This window comes from Coregonus lavaretus (assembly GCF_964263955.1).
Source record: "Coregonus lavaretus genome assembly, chromosome: 10".
NCBI classification, from domain to species: Eukaryota; Metazoa; Chordata; class Actinopteri; order Salmoniformes; family Salmonidae; genus Coregonus; species Coregonus lavaretus.
Genome location: NC_139997.1, coordinates 2,869,622 through 2,891,702, shown reverse-complemented (window position 1 = coordinate 2,891,702; position 22,081 = coordinate 2,869,622). Strand labels below are relative to the sequence as shown.

At 45.9% G+C, this 22,081-nt stretch overlaps 1 protein-coding gene across 1 annotated transcript in view; it reads right to left on the bottom strand.

The window, feature by feature from the left end:
• The window catches only part of LOC311135794 (netrin receptor DCC-like), a gene marked incomplete at both ends in the record, with an annotated part of 433,415 nt that overhangs the window by 78,987 nt on the left and 332,347 nt on the right, over positions 1-22,081 (bottom strand). The window contains 4 exons of the mRNA XM_084169836.1: positions 10,211-10,292; positions 11,800-11,939; positions 12,234-12,410; positions 12,586-12,684. Of these exons, the coding sequence (XP_084025962.1) occupies positions 10,211-10,292; positions 11,800-11,939; positions 12,234-12,410; positions 12,586-12,684 (498 nt within the window). The remainder of the gene's footprint in view (positions 1-10,210; positions 10,293-11,799; positions 11,940-12,233; positions 12,411-12,585; positions 12,685-22,081) is intronic.

Sequence of the window (22,081 nt, the reverse complement as noted above, 5' to 3'; positions counted from 1 at the left end):
TGTAAATTTCCTCTGAACAGTTGATGTTGAGATGTGTCTGTTGCTTGAACTCTGTGAAGCATTTATTTGGGCTGCAATTTCTGAGGCTGGTAACGCTAATGAACATATCCTCTACACGGACTACAAAAAGAAAACCAGCCATGTCGCCGACACTGACGTCTCGCTTCCAGACAAGCTGGACACCTTCTTCGCCCGCTTTGAGGATAACACAGTGCCACTGACGAGGCCCACTACCAAGGATTGTGGCCTCTCCTTCTCCATGGCCGACGTGATTAAGACATTTAAGCATGTTAACCCCCGCAAGGCTGCCGGCCCAGACGGCATCCCTAGCCGCGTCCTCAGAGCATGCGCAGGCCAGCTGGCTGGTGTGTTCATGGACATATTCAATCTCTCCCTTTCCCAGTCTGCTGTTCCCACATGCTTCAAGAGGTCCACCATTGTTCCTGTACCCAAGAAAGCAAAGGTAACTGAACTAATTAACTATCGCCCTGTAGCACTCACCTCTGTCATCATGAAGTGCTTTGAGAGACTAGTCAAGGATCATATCACCTCTACCTTACCTGTCACCCTAGACCCACTTCAATTTGCTTACCGCCCCAATAGATCCACAAACGATGCAATTGCTATCACACTGCACACTGCCCTATCCCATCTGGACAAGAGGAATACCCTATGTAAGAATGCTGTTCATTGACTATAGCTCAGCCTTCATCACCATAGTACCCTCCAAGCTCATCATTAAGCTCGAGGCCCTGGGTCTGAACCCCGCCCTGTGCAACTGGGTCCTGGACTTCCTGACGGGCCGCCCCCAGGTGGTGAAGGTAGGAAACAACATCTCCACTTTGCTGATCCTCAACACTGGGGCCCCACAAGGGTGCGTGCTCAGCCCCCTCCTGTACTCCCTGTTCACCCATGACTGCGTGGCCAAACACGCCTCCAACTCAATCATCAAGTTTGCAGACGACACAACAGTAGTAGGCTTGATTACCATCAATGACGAGACCGCCTACAGGGAGGAGGTGAGGGCTCTGGGAGTGTGGTGCCAGGAAAATAATCTCTCACTCAACATCAACAAAACAAAGGAGATGATCGTGGACTTCAGGAAACAGCAGAGGGTGCACCCCCTTATCCACATCGACGGGACTGCAGTGGAGAAGGAGGCTGAAGAAATGTGGCCTAAAACCCTCACAATCTTTTACATATGCACAATTGTCGGGCTGTATCACCGCCTGGTACGGCAACTGCAACGCCCGTTAACCGCAGGTCTCTCCAGAGGGTGGTGCGGTCTGCCGAACGCATTATTGGGGGCAAACTACCCGCCCTCCAAGACACAAACAGCACCCGATGTCACAGGAAGGCCAAAAAGATAATCAAGGACATCAACCACCCGAGCCACTGCCTGTTCACCCCGCTATCATCCAGAAGGCGAGGTCAGTACAGGTGCATCAAAGCTGGGACCGAGAGAATATCTCAAGGCCATCAGACTGTTAAATAGCCATTAGAGGCTGCTGCTGCCAATTGAAATCACTGGCTACTTTAAGAAATGGAACACTAGTCACTTTAATAATGTTTATATATCTTGCACTACTCATCTCATATGTATATACTGCATTCTATTCTATAATATTCTTCTGTATCTTAGTCCATGCCGCTCTGTCATTGCTTGTCCATATATGTACATATTCTTAAATCCCATTGCTTACTTTTTTGTTGTGAAATTGTTAGATATTACTTGTTAGATATTACTGTACTTTCGGAGCTAGAACACAAGCATTTCGCTGCATCCGCAATAACATCTGCTAAACACGTGTATGTGACAAATAACATTTGATTTGATTTGATTTGCAGCAGAGGTAACTCTGGGTCTTCCTTTCCTGTGGTGCTCCTCATGAGAGCCAGTTTCATCATAGCACTTGATGGTTTTTGTGACTGCACTTGAAGAAACTTTCAGTTCAGTTCTTGAAATGTTCCTGATTGACTGACCTTCATGTCTTAAAGTAATGATGGACTGTCGTTTCGCTTTGCTTATTTGAGCTGTTCTTGCCATAATATGGACTTGGTCTTTTACCAAATAGGGCTATCTTCTGTATACCACCCCTACCTTGTCACAACACAACTGATCGGCTCAAACTAATTAAGAAGGAAATAAATTCCACAAATTAACTTTTAACAAGGCACACCTGTTAATTGAAATGGATTCCAGGTAACTACCTCATGAAGCTGAATGAGAAAATGCCAAGAGTGTGCAAAGCTGTCATCAAGGCAAAGGGTGGCTACTTTGAAGAATCTCAAATATAAATAATATTTTGATTTGTTTAACACTTTTTTGGTTACTACATGATACCATATGTGTTATTTCATAGTTTTAATGTCTTCACTATTATTCTACAATGTAGAAAATGAGTAGGTGTGTCCAAAGTTTGGACTGGTACTGTACATACCATATACTTTTTACGGACACAGTATATTTTACATTAGTTATCTTTTGTTTGTTTTTAGTCACATCCTTCAGCTCCCCTCAACCCCTCCCATCTATCTCTTAACACCATCCATTTGTATGTATATTTGCCATATATTCTTCAACTGTGCTGTGATGTTTCACAAAAGTTCTGAACCTTTCTATTCTCAAAATTCAACATATTGTTAATTAAATATACATATTTTTTCTAAAAGTATGATTATATTATTGATTGATTGACTGTGACTTTTCAGTAGTGCTATCTGCAGGGTTAGCTCCAGGTAAATGTTGGAATTCTTCAGCCACTCCTGGACCTGTGTCCAAAAACAAGCTACATATGTACAGTACCAAAACAAGTGATCTAATGACTCTGTCTCTTCGCAGCAAACTCTGCAGAGCTGGGAAGGTTGTATCCCCCATATATACAGTGGGGGGGAAAAGTATTTAGTAAGCCACCAATTGTGCAAGTTCTCCCACTTAAAAAGATGAGAGAGGCCTGTAATTTTCATCATAGGTACACGTCAACTATGACAGAGAAAATGAGAAAAAAAACTCAAGAAAATCACATTGTAGGATTTTTTATGAATTTATTTGCAAATTATGGTGGAAAATACGTATTTGGTCAATAACAAAAGTTTCTCAATACTTTGTTATATACCCTTTGTTGGCAATGACACAGGTCAAACGTTTTCTGTAAGTCTTCACAAGGTTTTCACACACTGTTGCTGGTATTTTGGCCCATTCCTCCATGCAGATCTCCTCTAGAGCAGTGATGTTTTGGGGCTGTCGCTGGGCAACACAGACTTTCAACTCCCTCCAAAGATTTTCTATGGGGTTGAGATCTGGAGACTGGCTAGGCCACTCCAGGACCTTGAAATGCTTCTTACGAAGCCACTCCTTCGTTGCCCGGGCAGTGTGTTTGGGATCATTGTCATGCTGAAAGACCCAGCCACGTTTCATCTTCAATGCCCTTGCTGATGGAAGGAGGTTTTCACTCAAAATCTCACGATACATGGCCCCATTCATTCTTTCCTTTACACGGATCAGTCGTCCTGGTCCCTTTGCAGAAAAACAGCCCCAAAGCATGATGTTTCCACCCCCATGCTTCGAAGTAGGTATGGTGTTCTTTGGATGCAACTCAGCATTATTTGTCCTCCAAACACGACGAGTTGAGTTTTTACCAAAAAGTTCTATTTTGGTTTCATCTGACCATATGACATTCTCCCAATCCTCTTCTGGATCATCCAAATGCACTCTAGCAAACTTCAGACGGGCCTGGACATGTACTGGCTTAAGCAGGGGGACACGTCTGGCACTGCAGGATTTGAGTCCCTGGCGGCGTAGTGTGTTACTGATGGTAGGCTTTGTTACTTTGGTCCCAGCTCTCTGCAGGTCATTCACTAGGTCCCCCCATGTGGTTCTGGGATTTTTGCTCACCGTTCTTGTGATCATTTTGACCCCACAGGGTGAGATCTTGCGTGGAGCCCCAGATCGAGGGAGATTATCAGTGGTCTTGTATGTCTTCCATTTCCTAATAATTGCTCCCACAGTTGATTACTTCAAACCAAGCTGCTTACCTATTGCAGATTCAGTCTTCCCAGCCTGGTGCAGGTCTACAATTTTGTTTCTGGTGTCCTTTGACAGCTCTTTGGTCTTGGCCATAGTGGAGTTTGGAGTGTGACTGTTTGAGGTTGTGGACAGGTGTCTTTTATACTGATAACAAGTTAAAACAGGTGCCATTAATACAGGTAACGAGTGGAGGACAGAGGAGCCTCTTAAAGAAGAAGTTACAGGTCTGTGAGAGCCAGAAATCTTGCTTGTTTGTAGGTGACCAAATACTTATTTTCCACCATAATTTGCAAATAAATTCATAAAAAATCCTACAATGTGATTTTCTGGATTTCTTTTTCTCAAATTGTATGTCATAGTTGATGTGATCCTATGATGAAAATTACAGGCCTCTCTCATCTTTTTAAGTGGGAGAACTTACACAATTGGTGGCTGACTAAATACTTTTTTTCCCCACTGTATAACATTCTATTGGCTGTAATAATTTTGTAAAATAATTTAAATTGAAAAACTCAACGTTTTGTATCTGGCGTCATTTTGTGTATCAGTTTATAAATCATGTGCCAATTGGTACATCAAAAGTCTCTTCCCACCTATGTTGCAATCTATATGGCACAGCCGTAAATTTGTTGGTCCTTAAATGAAACTGGTATACTTTTTTATATATCACAATTTTCTTTAACCAATTTTGGTCTTTAATGCAGGGCCCCTACCATGGATAGTATTGGGTCCCTACCATGGATAGTTTTGGGTGTACCATTATTCCACTCCTCTATGGGAACTTTGTAATATTTAGAATAGCCATGGAGTAGTCTTGGTGTCTCGGAACAATTGGTTTTCAAAGCTGTCTATTTACCACCATAAACCGATGCTGGCATTAAGATTGCACTGAATGAGCTGTATAAGGCCATAACTAAACAGGAAAACGCTCATCCAGAGGCAGCGCTCCTAGTGGCCGGGGACTTTAATGCAGGGAAACTTAAATCCGTTCTACCTAATTTCTACCAGCATGTTAAATGTGCAACCAGAGGAAAAAAAAAAATCTAGACCACCTTTACTCCACACACAGAGACACATACAAAGCTCTCCCTCGCCCTCCATTTGGCAAATCTGACCATAACTCTATCCTCCTGATTCCTGCTTATAAGCAAAAACTAAAGCAGGAAGCACCAGTGACTCGGTTAATAAAAAAGTGGTCAGATGACGCAGATGCTCAGCTACAGGACTGTTTTGCTAGCACAGACTGGAACATGTTCCGGGATTCTTCAGATAGCATTGAGGAGTACATCACCTCAGTCACCGGCTTCATCAATAAGTGCATCGATGACGTCATCCCCAAAGTGACCGTACGTACATACCCCAACCAGAAGCCATGGCAACATCCACACTGAGCTAAAGGGTAGAGCTGCCACTTTCAAGGAGCGGGACTCTAATCCGGACGCTTATAAGAAATCCCGCTATGCCCTCCGACGAACCATCAAAGAGGCAAAGAGTCAATACAGGACTAAGATTTAATCGTACTACACTGGCTCTGATGCTCGTCGGATGTGGCAGGGCTTGAAAACTATTACAGACTACAAAGGGAAGCACAGCCGCAAGCTGCCCAGTGACACAAGCCTACCAGACGAGCTAAACCACTTCTATGCTCGCTTCGAGGCAAGCAACACTGAAGCATGCATGAGAGCATCAGCTGTTCTGGATGACTATATGATCACGCTCTCCATAGCCGATGTGAGTAAAACCTTTAAGCAGGTCAACATTCACAAGGCCACAGGGCCAGACGGATTACCAGGATTACATTTTCAACATGTCCCTGACTGAGTCTGTAATACCAATGTTTCAAGCAGACCACCATAGTCCCTGTGCCCAAGGACACTAAGATAACCTGCCTAAATGACTACCGACCCGTAATACTGACATTGTAGCCATGAAGTGCTTTGAAAGGCTGGTCATGGCTCACATCAACACCATTATCCCAGAAACCCTATACCCACTCCAATTTGCATACCGCCCCAACATATCCACAGATGATGCAATCTCTATTGCACTCCACACTGCCCTTTCCCACCTGGACAAGAGGAACACCTACGTGAGAATGCTATTCATTGACTACAGCTCAGCGTTCAACACCATTGTGCCCTCAAAGCTCATCACTAAGCTAAGGATCCTGGGACTAAACACCTTCCTCCCTGGGACTAAACACCTTCCTCTGCAACTGGATCCTGGACTCACCCAGGTGGTGAGGGTAGGCAACAACACATCCGCCACGCTGACCCTTAACAAGGGGGCCTCTAAGGGGTGCGTGCACAGTCCCCTCCTGTACTCCCTGTTCACCCATGACTGCATGGCCAGGCACGACTCCAACACCATCATTAAGTTTGCCGACGACACAACAGTGGTAGGCCTGATCACCGACAACGATGAGACAGCCTATAGGGAGGAGGTCAGAGACCTGGCCGAGTGGTGCCAGGATAACAACCTCTCCCTCAACATGACCAAGACAAAGGAGATGGTTGTGGACTACAGAAAAAAAAAAGAGGGCTGAGCATCACCCTATTCTCATCGATGGGGCTGTAGTGAAACAGGTTGAGAGCTTCAAGTTCCTTGGTGTCCACATCACTAACGAACTATCATGGTCCAAACACACCAAGACAGTCGTGAAGAGGGCACGACAAAGCCTATTCCCTCTCAGGAGACCATATTTGGCATGGGTCCTCAGATCCTCAAAATGTTCTACAGCTGCACCATCGAGAGCATCCTGACTGGTTGCATCAACGCCTGATATGGCAACTGCTCGGCCTCCGACCGCAAGGCACTACAGAGGGTAGTGCGTAAGGCCCAGTACATCCCTGGGGCCAAGCTTCCTGCCATCCAGGACCTCTATACCAGGCGGTGTCAGAGGAAGGCCCTATAAATTGTCAAAGACTCCAGCCACCCTAGTCATAGATTGCTCTGTCTGCTACCGCACGGCAAGCGGTACCGGAGCGCCAAGTCTAGGTCCAAAATGCTTCTCAACAGCTTCTACCCCCAAGCCATAAGAATCCTGAACAGCTAATCATGGCTACCCGGACTACTTGCACTTTTCTCAACACTTTTTGTTGTTGTTGTTTTTTTAAACTTTTTTATTAAGAAATAAATGCATTGTTGGTTTAGGGCTGTAAGTAAGCATTTCACTGTAATGTCTACACCTGTTGTATTCAGCGCATGTGGCAAATACAATTTGATTTGATTTGATTTTGTCTTGACAGATTTGTCCAAAATCGTGTGACATAAAACATTACAAATAAAATTGTATTTTCTTTCATTTGAGATTTGTAGCGCTTTAAGAAATAATTATTTCACCACACCTTGAGGATCTTCACCCTCATTCTCTTTAATACCGGTAAGTACCAGATTTTATCTCATAGATCTAGTCTGTATTTCAAGTAAGGCTTCTCTCAAAAAATATCTCCTATAATGCCATTATCGTTTTTTGTGCTGAGTTTCATTATTTATCAAGGCCACTTGGCGATTATAATTATGTTTAGTATACTGATGTTTTCATCATTTGACCGCGAGTCTTGACCTTGGCGTCGTAGTAGTTGGGGTATTTATTTTTCTGTGTGTGTGTGTGAGTGTGTGCGTGCGTGTGTGTGTGTGTGTGTGGGTGCGTGCGTGTGTGTGTGTGTGTGTGTTTGAGTGTGTGCGTGTGTGTGTGTGTTTGAGTGCATGCGTTTGTGTGAGTGCGTGCGTGCGTGCGTGTGTGTGTGAGTGCGTGCGTGTGTGTGTTTGAGTGCGTGCGTGTGTGTGTGTTTGAGTGCGTGTGTGTGTGAGTGCGTGTGTGTGTGAGTGAGTGAGTGCGTGCGTGCGTACATGCGTGCGTGTGTGAGTGCGTGCATGCGTGTGTGTGTGTGAGTGCGTGCATGTGTGTGTGTGTGAGTGCGTGCATGCGTGAGTGCGTGCGTGCGTGTGTGTGTGAGTGCGTGCGTGCGTGCTCCTCCTCCCCTTGTTCCCATTCAACCTCAACTCCTTCAGGGAGAAATTACATCTCTTAATCTGAGAGAATAACGTAAACACTAGTCTCTCCTCTAGTCTAACAGCAGGTCAATCTATACAGAACCTCTATTCTCAGTATCATGATTCATACTGGATTAAAACTGTGTAATCAAATCAAATGTATTTTTACACCAGCCGAGGTCACAAAGTGCTTGTACAGAAACCCAGCCTAAAACCCCAAACAGCAGCAATGCAGATGGAGAAGCATGGTGGCTAGGAAAAACTCCCTAGAAAGGCAGGAACCTAGGAAGAAACCTAGAGAGGAACCAGGCTCTGTGTGGTGGCCAGTCCTCTTCTGGCTGTGCCGGGTGGAGATTATAAGAGTACATGGCCATTAAAGCCAGATTGTTCTTCTAGATGTTAAATCGTTCATAGATGACCAGCAGGGTCAAATAATAATCACAGAGGTTGTAGAGGTTGCAACAGGTCAGCACCTCAGGAGTACATGTCAGTTGGCTTTTCATAGCCGAGCATTCAGAGGTTGAGACAGCAGGTGCGGTAGAGAGAAAGAGAGAGAGAGAGAGAGAGAGAGAGAGAGAGAGAGAGAGAGAGAGAGAGAGAGAGAGAGAGAGAGACAGAGACAGAGAGAGAGAGAGAGAGAGAGAGAGAGAGAGAGAGAGAGAGAGAGAGAGAGAGAGAGAGAGAGAGAGAGAGAGAGAGAGAGAGAGAGAGAGAGAGAGAGAGAGAGAGAGAGAGAGAGAGAGAGAGAGAGAGAGAGAGAGAGAGAGAGAGAGAGAGAGAGAGAGAGAATCGAAAACAGCAGGTCCGGGACAATCTCTCTCTTATTCATGCAGTTAGCCACTAGCCCCCACAAACGTTCCTAAAATGACTTTTCTATTTAAAGCATCAAGCCGTCATTCTGTTATGAAATGCCAATAACTATTGTTTAGACTTACCCTGTCTCTCCTGTCGAAATTGTTCAGTGGTTTACTAAAGTGCATCCCAAATGGCACCCCCTATTCCCTATGTAGTGCACTACTTTTGACCAGAGCCCGATATAGGGAATAGGGTGCCATTTGGGACGTATACTATAACATTCAATCCAACGTGACCGGATCGCTCTGAAGAATGACTATAATCCAGTTTTTAATCCATTCTTCCATCACCACAAGGTGTTAGAGTAGATTCAATTTCTACCCTGACGGGTCAGAGAGATGCCATGACCTCCTCATATGGCCCAAGGTTTTATCTTCTAAAGGTGACTCTTTATTCCCCTAGTCTAAGCTAGCTGGTGCCGTCGCAGCTAGTATCACATTTCATTTATATGTTCTTCTCCAGTTTCTATCCATCAATAGAAAAATATCCATCTTCCTTCAGCTTCAAAGCCATGCTGAGGTGAGCGGTCCTTGACTGGCTATTCACTGACAAACTGCTGCTCTTTTACAGAAAGTACTATCGGAAGACTGGCGTGAATAATTCTGTCTCAGACCGACACTTCTGTTTTTGAACGGAGGTTCTATCTCTCCGGGTTTCTACTGTAAAATGTTGAAATAAACTAGTATCCAGGTAAAACACAGAGATAAGAAAAGGATTAGCAGAATATGTCCAAGGCTGGATCTTCTAGGCTTGGACATATTTTGTGGACCAAGATCTGTCATGCACTTTCCTCTGTTCTTCCACGTTTTTCCTAAAACCCTCCTACCACTTTGTGCCTCAAATAGCAGGAGGGAGAGCAGAGTAGAGCAGAAGAGAGCCAACGCGCAGGAGCCAAATGGGAGCACTTAGGGCCCCAGCCACTGAAGCCTGTAGGGGCCACTGCAAGCTGTTTTTCTGAAAACACAACACAACTTTTGGCCTGTACTAAATCCTTCTGCTACTCCAGGGATCCACTCTGGCATAAACAGGCTGTCTGTAGCACAGCAGCTCATTCTGGATTCTAGCAATGTGTTTAATCAAGCGTTCAGGTTCATACAGAGGGAGTGAACTAACTGGAAGGGGAAGCAGAGCTATTTCTGTCAATACAAATAGAGCTCCTGTGGGTCTCAGAGTGAAGTCAACTTTTGAAAGGCCAACAGCCAAATTCGTCAGACCAACAAAAACAAAAAAATTCTGATGGTACAATCTACTTAAAGGGTTGACATTTTAGATGGCAAATTATATATACTTACACACATTATACATCTTAAATCACAAAACGCATGTACTCACTCTTGACAGGACTACTTCCAAGGAGATGTTCTGCGGAGGACCACTTGGCACTGTGTGGGAGAAACAAAAGCAAAACATGAGTCTTGAAAATACAAAACACCTTTACAGCATGTGTAACAGACGTGGATGAGTCAAGGCCTATTGCAGTCCTATTGTGATAAAGTAGACTAACTAACAGGTAGAGCTTGGCCCACCGTGGGAAACGAACCCACAGCCCTTGCATTGCAAGCGCCATGCTCTACCAACTGAGCTACAGGGGGGGGGGCCAATCTGTCATTCCACTGGAGAGCACTGGACATGAATCATCAAATTGCTCCCCATTTAAGTAATTGAAGTACATATCCTGTGGAAAAGGGTAAATGGTTGAATTAGTCAGAGGAAGGAAGGAAACAGAGAACTGTTCCTCTTTGACTAGGGGTGGATGTAGTGGCTGTGTCCCAAATTGCACTACTTTTGACCAGGGCCAATATGGCTAAATTCAAAAGTAGTGCACTACATAGGGAAAAGGTTGCCATTGGGGACGAATCCCTAGTCTGAGATCATTTGAGAACAAAGGAAATGGTGGCATTAAAGAGACTCCATTGGGCTTATCTACGACAGGGACTCTCCAGCCCGGCCAATGGGCACGCAGGATGGAAACGACCCCTTTAGAATCTTTAGAGTGACCTGATTAGGTAACATGATTGACAGGTAACAAGACTGACCTTTCTACAGACCTCATCCATCATGACAGTTCACTAATCACTCAGAGGTAGAGGCCACATTTACATTTTAGTCATTTAGCAGATGCTCTTATCCAGAGCGACTTACAGTTAGTGAGTGCATACATTATTTTTTTATTTTTCATACTGGCCCCCAGTGGGAATCGAACCCACAACCCTGGCGTTGCAAACTCCATGCTCTACCAACTGAGCTACATCCCTGCCGGCCATTCCCTCCCCTACCAATTGTGCGCAGCCCCATGGGTCTCCCGGTCGCGGCCGGCTACGACAGAGCCTGGATTCGAACCAGGATCTCTAGTGGCACAGCTAGCACCGCGATGCAGTGCCTTAGACCACTACACCACTTGACTTTAAACAGCTATTGTTGATCATGAAAATAATTGCCATCACCTGCTAACAGCAATTGTTTTAACTGCTTCTGGTTTTGTGAATCATGACGGTGTTAAAGGGATAGTGTGATATTCTGTGAAGGAAGTTTAAGGTAATTTGCTAGCGTACCCATAGACTTCCAGTCATTGCGCTAACGCTAGTTAGCATTGGCTCGCAAAACTACCTCTAACTTCCTTCACACTGCACTCAGAGACATAAAAACGTTATCCATGAGTTCATCTGACTCTGGGGAAGTAGAAAAAACTGAATTGCCAGAATATATCCCTTTAAGCAAGAAGTACTATTACATTTCAACTGTAAAGTATTTACACCCAGTTATTATTATTATTATTCCTATTGTTATCAGTTATCAGCAACAGCTCGATAGTATCAAAGATAGGATTTACAAAACAGGTCGCCATAATTCCAGGTTTTGCAGATTAGACTATTCAGCTCATTGACTGGAGAGGTGTAGTGAGCATGGTTCTGGCAGCACACAGTCCACGGGCGGTGTTGGGTACTGAGGAGGTTGGTGGTGGCATGGCATGTGTGAGGCCAGCCGGGTAGACGTGCATTGGGACCTGAACCACTAGAACGGCATGGAGCCGCCGTGGTGGGACGAGCGAATGGTGTGTGGACTGGCGACGTGTGCGAGGGGAAAGGTCATGAATTACCCTGGAGAGAGAAAGGGGAAGCCAGCCGGCAGTAAAGAGAGAGAGAGAGAGAGAGAGAGAGAGGCGGCAGTGGCTGCAGCCGGCCGGCCCAGTGGTTTGGTTATGACAGCACAAGGAGCATTAATTAAGCAGGAGATAGAAAAGGCTGCTCTTGGGGCTCATTTGAAACATTCAGCAAAGCCACCGCTAATGGGATCTGACAGAAGATACCTTACTGCTGCCTTCTTGACCCTCTCATCTCTGCACTGAATGTAATACGATGAGATGATCAGGACCTATAAGAGAGTCCTGGGGGCTGAGAGGAGCTGAGAGGAGCTGGGAGGAACTAGGAGGTGCTGAGAGGAGCTGGGAGCGGCTAAGAGGAGCTGGGAGGGGCTGGGAGAAGCTGGGAGGGGCTGAGAGGAGCTGGGAGGAGCTGAAAGTAGCTGAGAGGAGCTGAAAGGAGTTGGGAGGAGCTGAGAGGAGCTGAGAGGAGTTGAGAGGGGCTGGGAGGAGCTGAGAGGAGCTGGTAGGGGCTGGGAGGAGCTGAGAGAAGCTGAGAGGAGCTGGGAGGAGCTGAGATGAGCTGAGAGGAGCTGAGAGGAGCTGGGAGGGGCTAGGAGGAGCTGACAGGAGCTGAGAGGAGCTGGGAGGGGCTGGGAGGAGCTGAGAGGAGCTGAGAGGAGCTGGGAGTAAAAGGAGACCCCAAGGCTCCATTTGGCACCTTGCTCTGAATGGAGAGTGACCGAGAGAGAGAGATGGAGAGATGGAGAGAATGACAAAGAGAGAGATAAGAGAGAGTAGTGGGCTAGGCTCTGATCTCAGTGACAGAGAGATGGAGTAGAGATGGAGTAGAGATGGATTAGAGATGGAGTAGAGATGGAGTAGAGATGGATTAGAGATGGAGTAGAGAGGGCTAGGCTCTGATCTCAGTGTGAGAGATGGAGTAGAGATGGAGTAGAGATGGAGTAGAGATAGAGTAGAGATGGAGTAGAGATGGATTAAAGATGGAGTAGAGATGGATTAGAGATGGAGTAGAGATGGAGTAGAGATGGAGTAGATATGGATTAGAGATGGAGTAGAGATGAAGTAGAGATGGAGTAGAGATGGAGTAGAGATGGATTAGAGATGGAGTAGAGATGGAGTAGAGATGGAGTAGAGATGGATTAAAGATGGAGTAGAGATGGAGTAGAGATGGAGTAGAGATGGAGTAGAGATGGAGTAGAGATGGAGTATAGATGGAGTAGAGATGGAGTAGAGATGGAGTAGAGATGGAGTAGAGATGGAGTAGAGATGGAGTAGAGATGGAGTAGAGTGGGCTAGGCTCTGTATGCCCAGTATGCTCCACGAATGCCAATGTCTTTGCCTGAGTACTGCTGAGGATTGCAGATATGGGGTGTGGAAGAGCACCTCCACCGCTCCCTGTACCCACCTTGTTCACATCAGGAAGAAAAACACACAAACTTTCAGCGATCACAGCGCTTTTCCCCCCTGATCACTGCTCCTCTTAGCCTGCCTTTGATGCCCTTAGTAGTACATGACAAAAACTCTAAGTGAAAAGTCTGTCTGAGCGATGTGCAGTTTGCCCTCCTCTCTCCACATTACCCCACTGACACATCACAGCCAACAGACCAAACATCCGTGGGCTGCATTGTAAATACTTCAAGCTGGTGAGGGTTCATAAAAGGCTGGGCCACTTCAATCCATGAGAATTACCACAGCGCACAGTCATAATCCCACGGTCAACAGTTAACACTTAAATCAATAGCTTGATGTTAGACAGCTAATCACGGTTAATCAACAGGTCTAATTGAAAATCGAGATAGACGGTTCATATTAAAAACTGATCTTTAGTAGCCGAGCATGGCTTCTAGGGTTGGGCGATATCCAGATTTTCATATCGTCATAAAATCCTTCTCTCATCCCGGGATTTATGGTATTACCGTCTTAGTACACAAATAAAACAAGATATTATAAAAAAGCCCATTGGGCATCTATTACCAGAATGCTAACCAAATGAGCACAAGTACTAGTTCATTTCCATAAAAATAAACGAATTGCAAGACAGGCAATCCAGCTCATAAAGTTATACAAGTATAGATAGTAAGTAGCTACCGAATGTCATTTTTGGTGAGTTTGGACATTTACAAGCGAATGTGCAAATAAACAATGTTTTGACGCATGCTTGTCTGAAGGAAGAACAGTACTGGTTCTGGAGCACCTGTGTCTGTGTGGAGTCTGGAGTCGCTAGGGCAACGGGCCTGCCTTCTCTGCTTGGAAAAGAGGGGGGAGGAGCAGACTGAGGGGCCGAGAATGGACCGGAGAAAAAATGCAAGGAAATGAAGATAGCAAGTGGCAGCTGTACAGATAACTCATCCAAAGGGCTTTGACTTTTCAACGCAGCAGATTGATGCCCTGTCTCCTTATTAATTCAGCCACTCACTGAGATAACTAGCAAGTTGAACCATATACACAGCTCACCAGCTCCCGCTTTCTCCTGTTGTGCTGTTTACAAACAAACACGTTGTCACGCCCTGGCTCTGGGGACACTGTTATGTTGAGCCAGGGTGTGTAGGTCAATGTGTTTTGTTTCTATGGGTGCTATTTCTATGTTGGCCAGAGTGGCTCCCAATCAGAGGCAACGAGTGTCAGGTGTTGCTGGCTGTCTCTGATTGGGAGCCATATTTATACAGTCTGTTTTTCATTCGTGTTTGTGGGATTTTGTTTCCAGTCGGTTTGTGTTAGACCGTGAACTGTCACGATATCGTTTTGTTGTTTTGGTCGTTTGACGCTAAATAAAGAGTATGTTTGCCTGCAACGCTGCGCCTTGGTCCTCATCTCTGTTAGACGATCGTGACACACGTGACTGGTTCAACTGTTCTGGGGAACTACGGTAAGCTTAATAATGTGAAATAATGTGACAGGTGAAATGAAGAACGCAACCTGCTTTAACTCCTAACGTATTGCACAAGTTGACTGCAGGTATTAACGTAAAAAGTAGCTACAAATATTACAATCTATTTAAAAAACGCTGAATAAATAGTTTTGACGGTATTGACGGTATTGAAAAACCATCCCGTGGGTATTTCCAAATACCCAGGTATACGGTATATGTGACCGACCGGCTCGATTCCGTCTTATGTAGCAACATTTGAAATTGTGTTTTTTACATTGGATAAAAGTAGAGACTCAGAGCTAGAAAATGGTATATCATACACTACAGTTGAGGAACTATGGGAAAGTTATTCTGCTTTGAAAGTTGATAAACTTGTAACCTCACTTTTGAGAAAATGTCCCTTGAATGTTTTCGTACACCTACTGGAGAGCTCTTATTTTAGCCCCACCCATCTCTTTAAGGATTCACATGTGATGCCATGTACTAAACAACCAAAGATTTCAAGACTAAAGGCTGGTTTATACTACGGGTGTGTTCGTAAAATTCAATCTGGAGTGCCAGAGTGAGCTCAGAGTGTTGTCAGATTGTCCGTTTGTAAATGCAGAGTTCGCAAATGCAGTGTTTCGCTCTCGGAGCGTTCAGAGCACTCTGGCCGAGGAGTAGGGTTGATCCGAGCGTTCTGACCCTAACAACAGCAGTCAAGGACCCAAGCTAACTGGCTAACTTGCTTAGGCTGTTTTTATGTTGGTGACTGCAACTGTGCTGCTGGCAACAATTTAAGTATGTTTTTTTTTTGCTGACATTTACTGACACCGGCCATATTCAACGGGTGTTGAGCGTTCGTAAATTCATCAGTTATTCTGCGCTCTGGCACACTCAGACGAGAGTGCTCTGAAATCGGAGTAGATAGCCAGAGTGAATTTACAAACGCACCCTACGTCTATCGACAGTTGTCGCAGTGACATCATGAACATTCTATTGAAATAGTTGCATAGTGGAGTCTTTTGTTTAGACATGTGTAGCTAGCTAGCTAGCTAACTTGAAATGAAAACACATTTCTGACAAAATTTTGAAACGTGTAATATCTGAAAATGTAGCTAGCTAGACCATCTTACTGGTATACATGGATGGACACTTCTCCCTCTCTGTCACTGATGCCATCGTTACCCTTAATTTGAGACAGGTGTTTTATATCACAGCCTTCTGTGTGTTTTCTTTTCGACTCCCCTCTGCATATTTGCAATCAAACGCCAGAATCTTCTCCATCTCCTTAGCTATCATACTCTAATACCACCGGGCATTCCACTGATTTCAAAACTCGGTCCTCCAGACCGTGGAGAGCAACACTTTTGCAGTTCTACTACGTGATATCTTTAAAAAAAAAGCTGCGTTAGAAAGGATTACCTACACATACTGACCAGCTCATGTTATAGACAGAAGCGTGCAACATGGCAGACAAATCCGAACTCATCTCTCGGCATATCCAGCCCACCAATTATCTCAGCCAATCATAGCTAGCAGGAAGGTTCCTCTCTTCTTCCATGGCTAAACCAACTAGGCTCGTAATTTAACAACTATGTTCGTATTTACAGATGGCATACAAGTTTGTTATTAAGGCACATGAAAGTTCACATGTTCCAGAAGGCATTTCTGCCAAAAAAACGCATTTTGATTTTAAAAAAGGTTTACGTTTAAATGCCTCTCCTGTGAAGTAGTGACGCGCGACATACGCCTAGTTTCCTGAAACGATTCACATATACGGTATACCACCAAAGCCTTGTAGCTTCCAGTTTTAGATCCAATTGAAGGTGAGGTTCAGTAGCCTAGAGTAGCTTCTAGTTTTAGATCCAATTAAAGGTGAGGTTCAGTAGCCTAGCAAACAAGCCCCTCTCTGATCCTCCTTTGTGTTAGCAACTTTCTCTCGTAGCCCACGACTTCTCCCGGGAGAACCAGCAAGAGGGAAGGGAACTACTGCAACGTCTGTTTCCAGTCAGTCAAAGACTCTGATCCAAATAAGAGACAACATGAAAGAGGCAAATGACTCCAAACTAAATAGTAGAGAGAGAGAGAGAGAGACAGAGAGAGAGACAGCCCTGAACAGCGCCGGATAAGATGGCTGCCGTTTTACAGCCCTCTAACCATTTGTACTATTATGTGTGTTTTTCCGCGCTATTTGTAATTTATTTTGTACATAATGTTTCTGCCATCGTCTCTTATAACTAAAAAGAGCTTCTGGATATCAGGACAGCGATTACTCACCTCGTATTGGACGAAGATTTTTTCTTCAACGAGGCGGCCGCGAAGGATATCATACAGACACCCGACAAGGCCCAAAACCCTGTCATTCGCGTGAGGAAGAGACGGAGATATCGTGGACGTAGATCGGGGTGCCTTGTAAGGATCCGACGGCGAGCGAGTAAACTGTCTCTTCCATCAATCCTATTAGCCAATCTTCAATCATTGGATAACAAATTGGATGACCTAAGATTACGGTTATCCTACCAACGGGACATTAAAAACTGTAATATCCTATGTTTCACCGAGTCGTGGCTGAACGACGACAATGATAACATACAGCTAGCGGGCTATACGCTACATCGGCAGGATAAAACGGCTGACTCCGGTAAGACAAGGGGTGGCGGTCTGTGTATATTTGTAAACAACAGCTGGTGCACAAAATCAAATACTAAGGAAGTCTCGAGGTTTTGCTCACCTGAGGTAGAGTATCTTATGATAAGCTGTAGACCACACTATTTACCAAGAGAGTTTTCATCTATATTTTTCATAGCTGTCTATTTACCACCACAAACCAATGCTGGCATTAAGATTGCACTGAATGAGTTGTACAAGGCCATAAATCAACAGGAAAACGCTCATCCAGATGCAGCGCTCCTAGTGGCCGGGGACTTTAATGCAGGGAAACTTAAATCCATTCTACCTAATTTCTACCAGCATGTTAAATGTGCAACCAGAGGAAAGAAAACTCTAGACCACCTTTACTCCACACACAGAGACGCATACAAAGCTCTCCCTCGCCCTCCATTTGGCAAATCTGACCATAACTCTATCCTCCTGATTCCTGCTTATAAGCAAAAACTAAAGCAGGAAGCACCAGTGACTCGGTTAATAAAAAAGTGGTCAGATGACGCAGATGCTAAGCTACAGGACTGTTTTGCTAGCACAGACTGGAACATGTTCCGGGATTCTTCAGACAGCATTGAGGAGTACACCACATCAGTCACTGGCTTCATCAATAAGTGCATCGATGATGTCGTCCCCACAGTGACCGTACGTACATACCCCAACCAGAAGTCATGGATTACAGGAAACATCCGCACTGAGCTAAAGGGTAGAGCTGCCGCTTTCAAGGAACGGGACTCTAACCCGGACGCTTATAAGAAATCCCGCTATGACCTCCGACGAACCATCAAACAGGCAAAGAGTCAATACAGGACTAAGATTGAATCGTACTACACTGGCTCTGATGCTCGTCGGATGTGGCAGGGCTTGAAAACTATTACAGACTACAAAGGGAAGCACAGCCGCGAGCTGCCCAGTGACACAAGCCTACCAGACGAGCTAAACCACTTCTATGCTCGCTTCGAGGCAAGCAACACTGAAGCATGCATGAGAGCACCAGCTGTTCCGGATGACTATGTGATCACGCTCTCCATAGCCGATGTGAGTAAGACTTTTAAGCAGGTCAACATTCACAAGGCCGCAGGGCCAGACGGATTACCAGGACGTGTACTCCGAGCATGTGCTGACCAACTGGCAAGTGTCTTCACTGACATTTTCAACATGTCTCTGACTGAGTCTGTAATACCAACATGTTTCAAGCAGACCACCATAGTCCCCGTGCCCAAGGACTCTAAGATAACCTGCCTAAATGACTACCGACCCGTAGCACTGACGTCTGTAGCCATTAAGTGCTTTGAAAGGCTGGTCATGGCTCACATCAACAGCATTATCCCAGAAACCCTAGACCCACTCCAATTTGCATACCGCCCCAACAGATCCACAGATGATGCAATCTCTATTGCACTCCACACTGCCCTTTCCCACCTGGACAAGAGGAACACCTACGTGAGAATGCTATTCATTGACTACAGCTCAGCATTCAACACCATAGTGCCCTCTAAGCTCATCACTAAGCTAAGGATCCTGGGACTAAACACCTCCCTCTGCAAATGGATCCTGGACTTCCTGACGGGCCGCCCCCAGGTGGTAAGGGTAGGTAACAACACATCTGCCACACTGATCCTCAACACGGGGGCCCCTCAGGGGTGCATGCTCAGTCCCCTCCTGTACTCTCTGTTCACCCATGACTGCATGGCCAGGCACGACTCCAACACCATCATTAAGTTTGCCGACGACACAACAGTGGTAGGCCTGATCACCGACAATGATGAGACAGCCTATAGGGAGGAGGTCAGAGACCTGGCCGTGTGGTGCCAGGACAACAACCTCTCCCTCAACGTGACCAAGACAAAGGAGATGATTGTGGACTACAGGGAAAAAAAGAGGACTGAGCACGCCCCCATTCTCATCGACGGGGCTGTAGTGGAACAGGTTGAGAGCTTCAAGTTCCTTGGTGTCCACATCACCAACGAACTATCATGGTCCAAACACACCAAGACAGTCGTGAAGAGGGCACGACAAAGCCTATTCCCCCTCAGGAGACTGAAAAGATTTGGCATGGGTCCTCAGATCCTCAAAAAATTGCCATCCAGGACCTCTATCACAGCCTTTGATACTGTGAACCATCAGATCCTCCTCTCCACCCGCTCCGAGTTGGGCATCTCCGGCGCAGCTCACTCTTGGATTGCGTCCTACTTGACAGGTCGCTCCTACCAGGTGGCATGGCGAGAATCTGTCTCCACACCACGTGCTCTCCCCACTGGTGTCCCCCAGGGCTCAGTTCTAGGCCCTCTCCTATTCTCGCTATACACCAAGTCACTTGGCTCTGTCATATCCTCACATGGCCTCTCCTATCATTGCTACGCAGACGACACACAATTAATCTTCTCCTTTCCCCCTTCTGATAACCAGGTGGCGAATCGCATCTCTGCATGTCTGGCAGACATATCAGTGTGGATGACGGATCACCACCTCAAGCTGAACCTCGGCAAGACGGAGCTGCTCTTCCTCCCGGGGAAGGACTGCCCATTCCATGATCTCGCCATCACGGTTGACAATTCCGTTGTGTCCTCCTCCTAGAGTGCAAAGAGCCTTGGCGTGACCCTGGACAACACCCTGTCGTTCTCCGCTAACATCAAGGCGGTGACCCGATCCTGTAGGTTCATGCTCTACAACATTCGGAGAGTACGACCCTGCCTTACACAGGAAGCGGCACAGGTCCTAATCCAGGCACTTGTCATCTCCCGTCTGGATTACTGCAACTCGCTGTTGGCTGGGCTCCCTGCCTGTGCCATTAAACCCCTACAACTCATCCAAAACGCCGCAGCCCATCTGGTGTTCAACCTTCCCAAGTTCTCTCACGTCACCCCGCTCCTCCACACACTCCACTGGCTTCCAGTTGAAGCTCGCATCTGCTACAAGACCATGGTGCTTGCCTACGGAGCTTTGAGGGGAACGGCACCTCCGTACCTTCAGGCTCTGATCAGTCCCTAAACCCAAACGAGGGCATTGCGTTCATCCACCTCTGGCCTGCTGGCCCCTCTACCGCTGCGGAAGCACAGTTCCCGCTCAGCCCAGTCAAAAATGTTCGCTGCTCTGGCACCCCAGTGGTGGAACAAGCTCCCTCATGATGCCAGGACAGCGGAGTCACTCACCACCTTCCGGAGACACTTGAAACCCACCTCTTTAAGGAATACCTGGGATAGGATAAAGTAATCCTTCTACCCCCCCTTACCCCACCCCAAAAAAATAAAAAAATAAAAAAATATTGTAAGGTGGTTGTCCCACTGGCTATCATAAGGTGAATGCACCAATTTGTATGTCGCTCTGGATAAGAGCGTCTGCTAAATGACGTAAATGTAAATGTAAAATGTATGATGAAACAGAAGTCAGTTTGTATAGATCTATCAGGAATCACAACAGAGCAGGGTCTGTATCTATCCATCCTCTCATATAATTTTATTCAGTGTGATTGTTCAAGCCACTCCTACTCTCCGACACTTAATACAAACAGGTCCTGTATATTAATAAGTCTCCTATCTGCAGGCAGGTACTGTAGAAAATGTCCTGGGGAGGCAGCCACTTGCTGTTTTAGTAATTATATTTCTATGGGGGAATACAGCCCCTCTGCAGGTAGGTAGTTTGTGTTCTGGAGGATATAGGGGAATAGGACCCTATCTGCAGGTAATGTAGCGTAGACTGCTTTCTGGAGGATACAGGGGAATAGGGCCCTATCTGCAGGTAATGCAGCGTATACTGCTTTCTGGAGGATACAGGGGAATAGGACCCTATCTGCAGGTAATGCAGCGTATACTGCTTTCTGGAGGATACAGGGGAATAGGACCCTATCTGCAGGTAATGTAGCGTAGACTGCTTTCTGGAGGATACAGGGGAATAGGACCCTATCTGCAGGTAATGTAGTGTAGACTGCTTTCTGGAGGATACAGGGGAATCGGTCCACTTTCTGCAGGTAATGTAGCGTAGGAAATGTTCCTGGGGAGGCAGCCAATGGAACAAGTGAATAGGCAATGTTCTAAAGGGAGCCATCCAATGGAACGAGAGCTGCTGCTGCGGGTCCCAGGGGACTGTCTTCGTGACTAATTGAATCTGCAGATTGAGGGGACTGTGGCTGAGTCCCAAATGTCACCCTATTCTCTCTATAGTGCACTACTTTTGAACAGAACCCCTATGGGCCCTGGTCTAAAGTAGTGCTCTACATAGGGAATAGGGTGACATTTGGCACACGGCCCTGATTCTTTAAGAGCGCTGGAGCAGTGCTAGGTAATCAGACCGTTCCAACGCGGTGCCATGTGGGCTGTCAGAGTTGAGTGACACCGCCGGAAAATGGATTAACAAGAAAATAGAGTGTATGAATGCATACACTGGATGCGTCCCTAATGGTAACCCTATTCCCTACTTAGTGCTTTCGGCCTGGTCAAACGTAGTGCAGTATACACAATGGGGGCGCCATTTGGGACGTATACACCGACTGGTGACATGCAGGCAGCTCATGTGTGTCAAATGCAATGAGATAATTAATAAAGGATCAACTGTGTCATTAATTCTTGATTAAGTTTCATTCATTATGAGG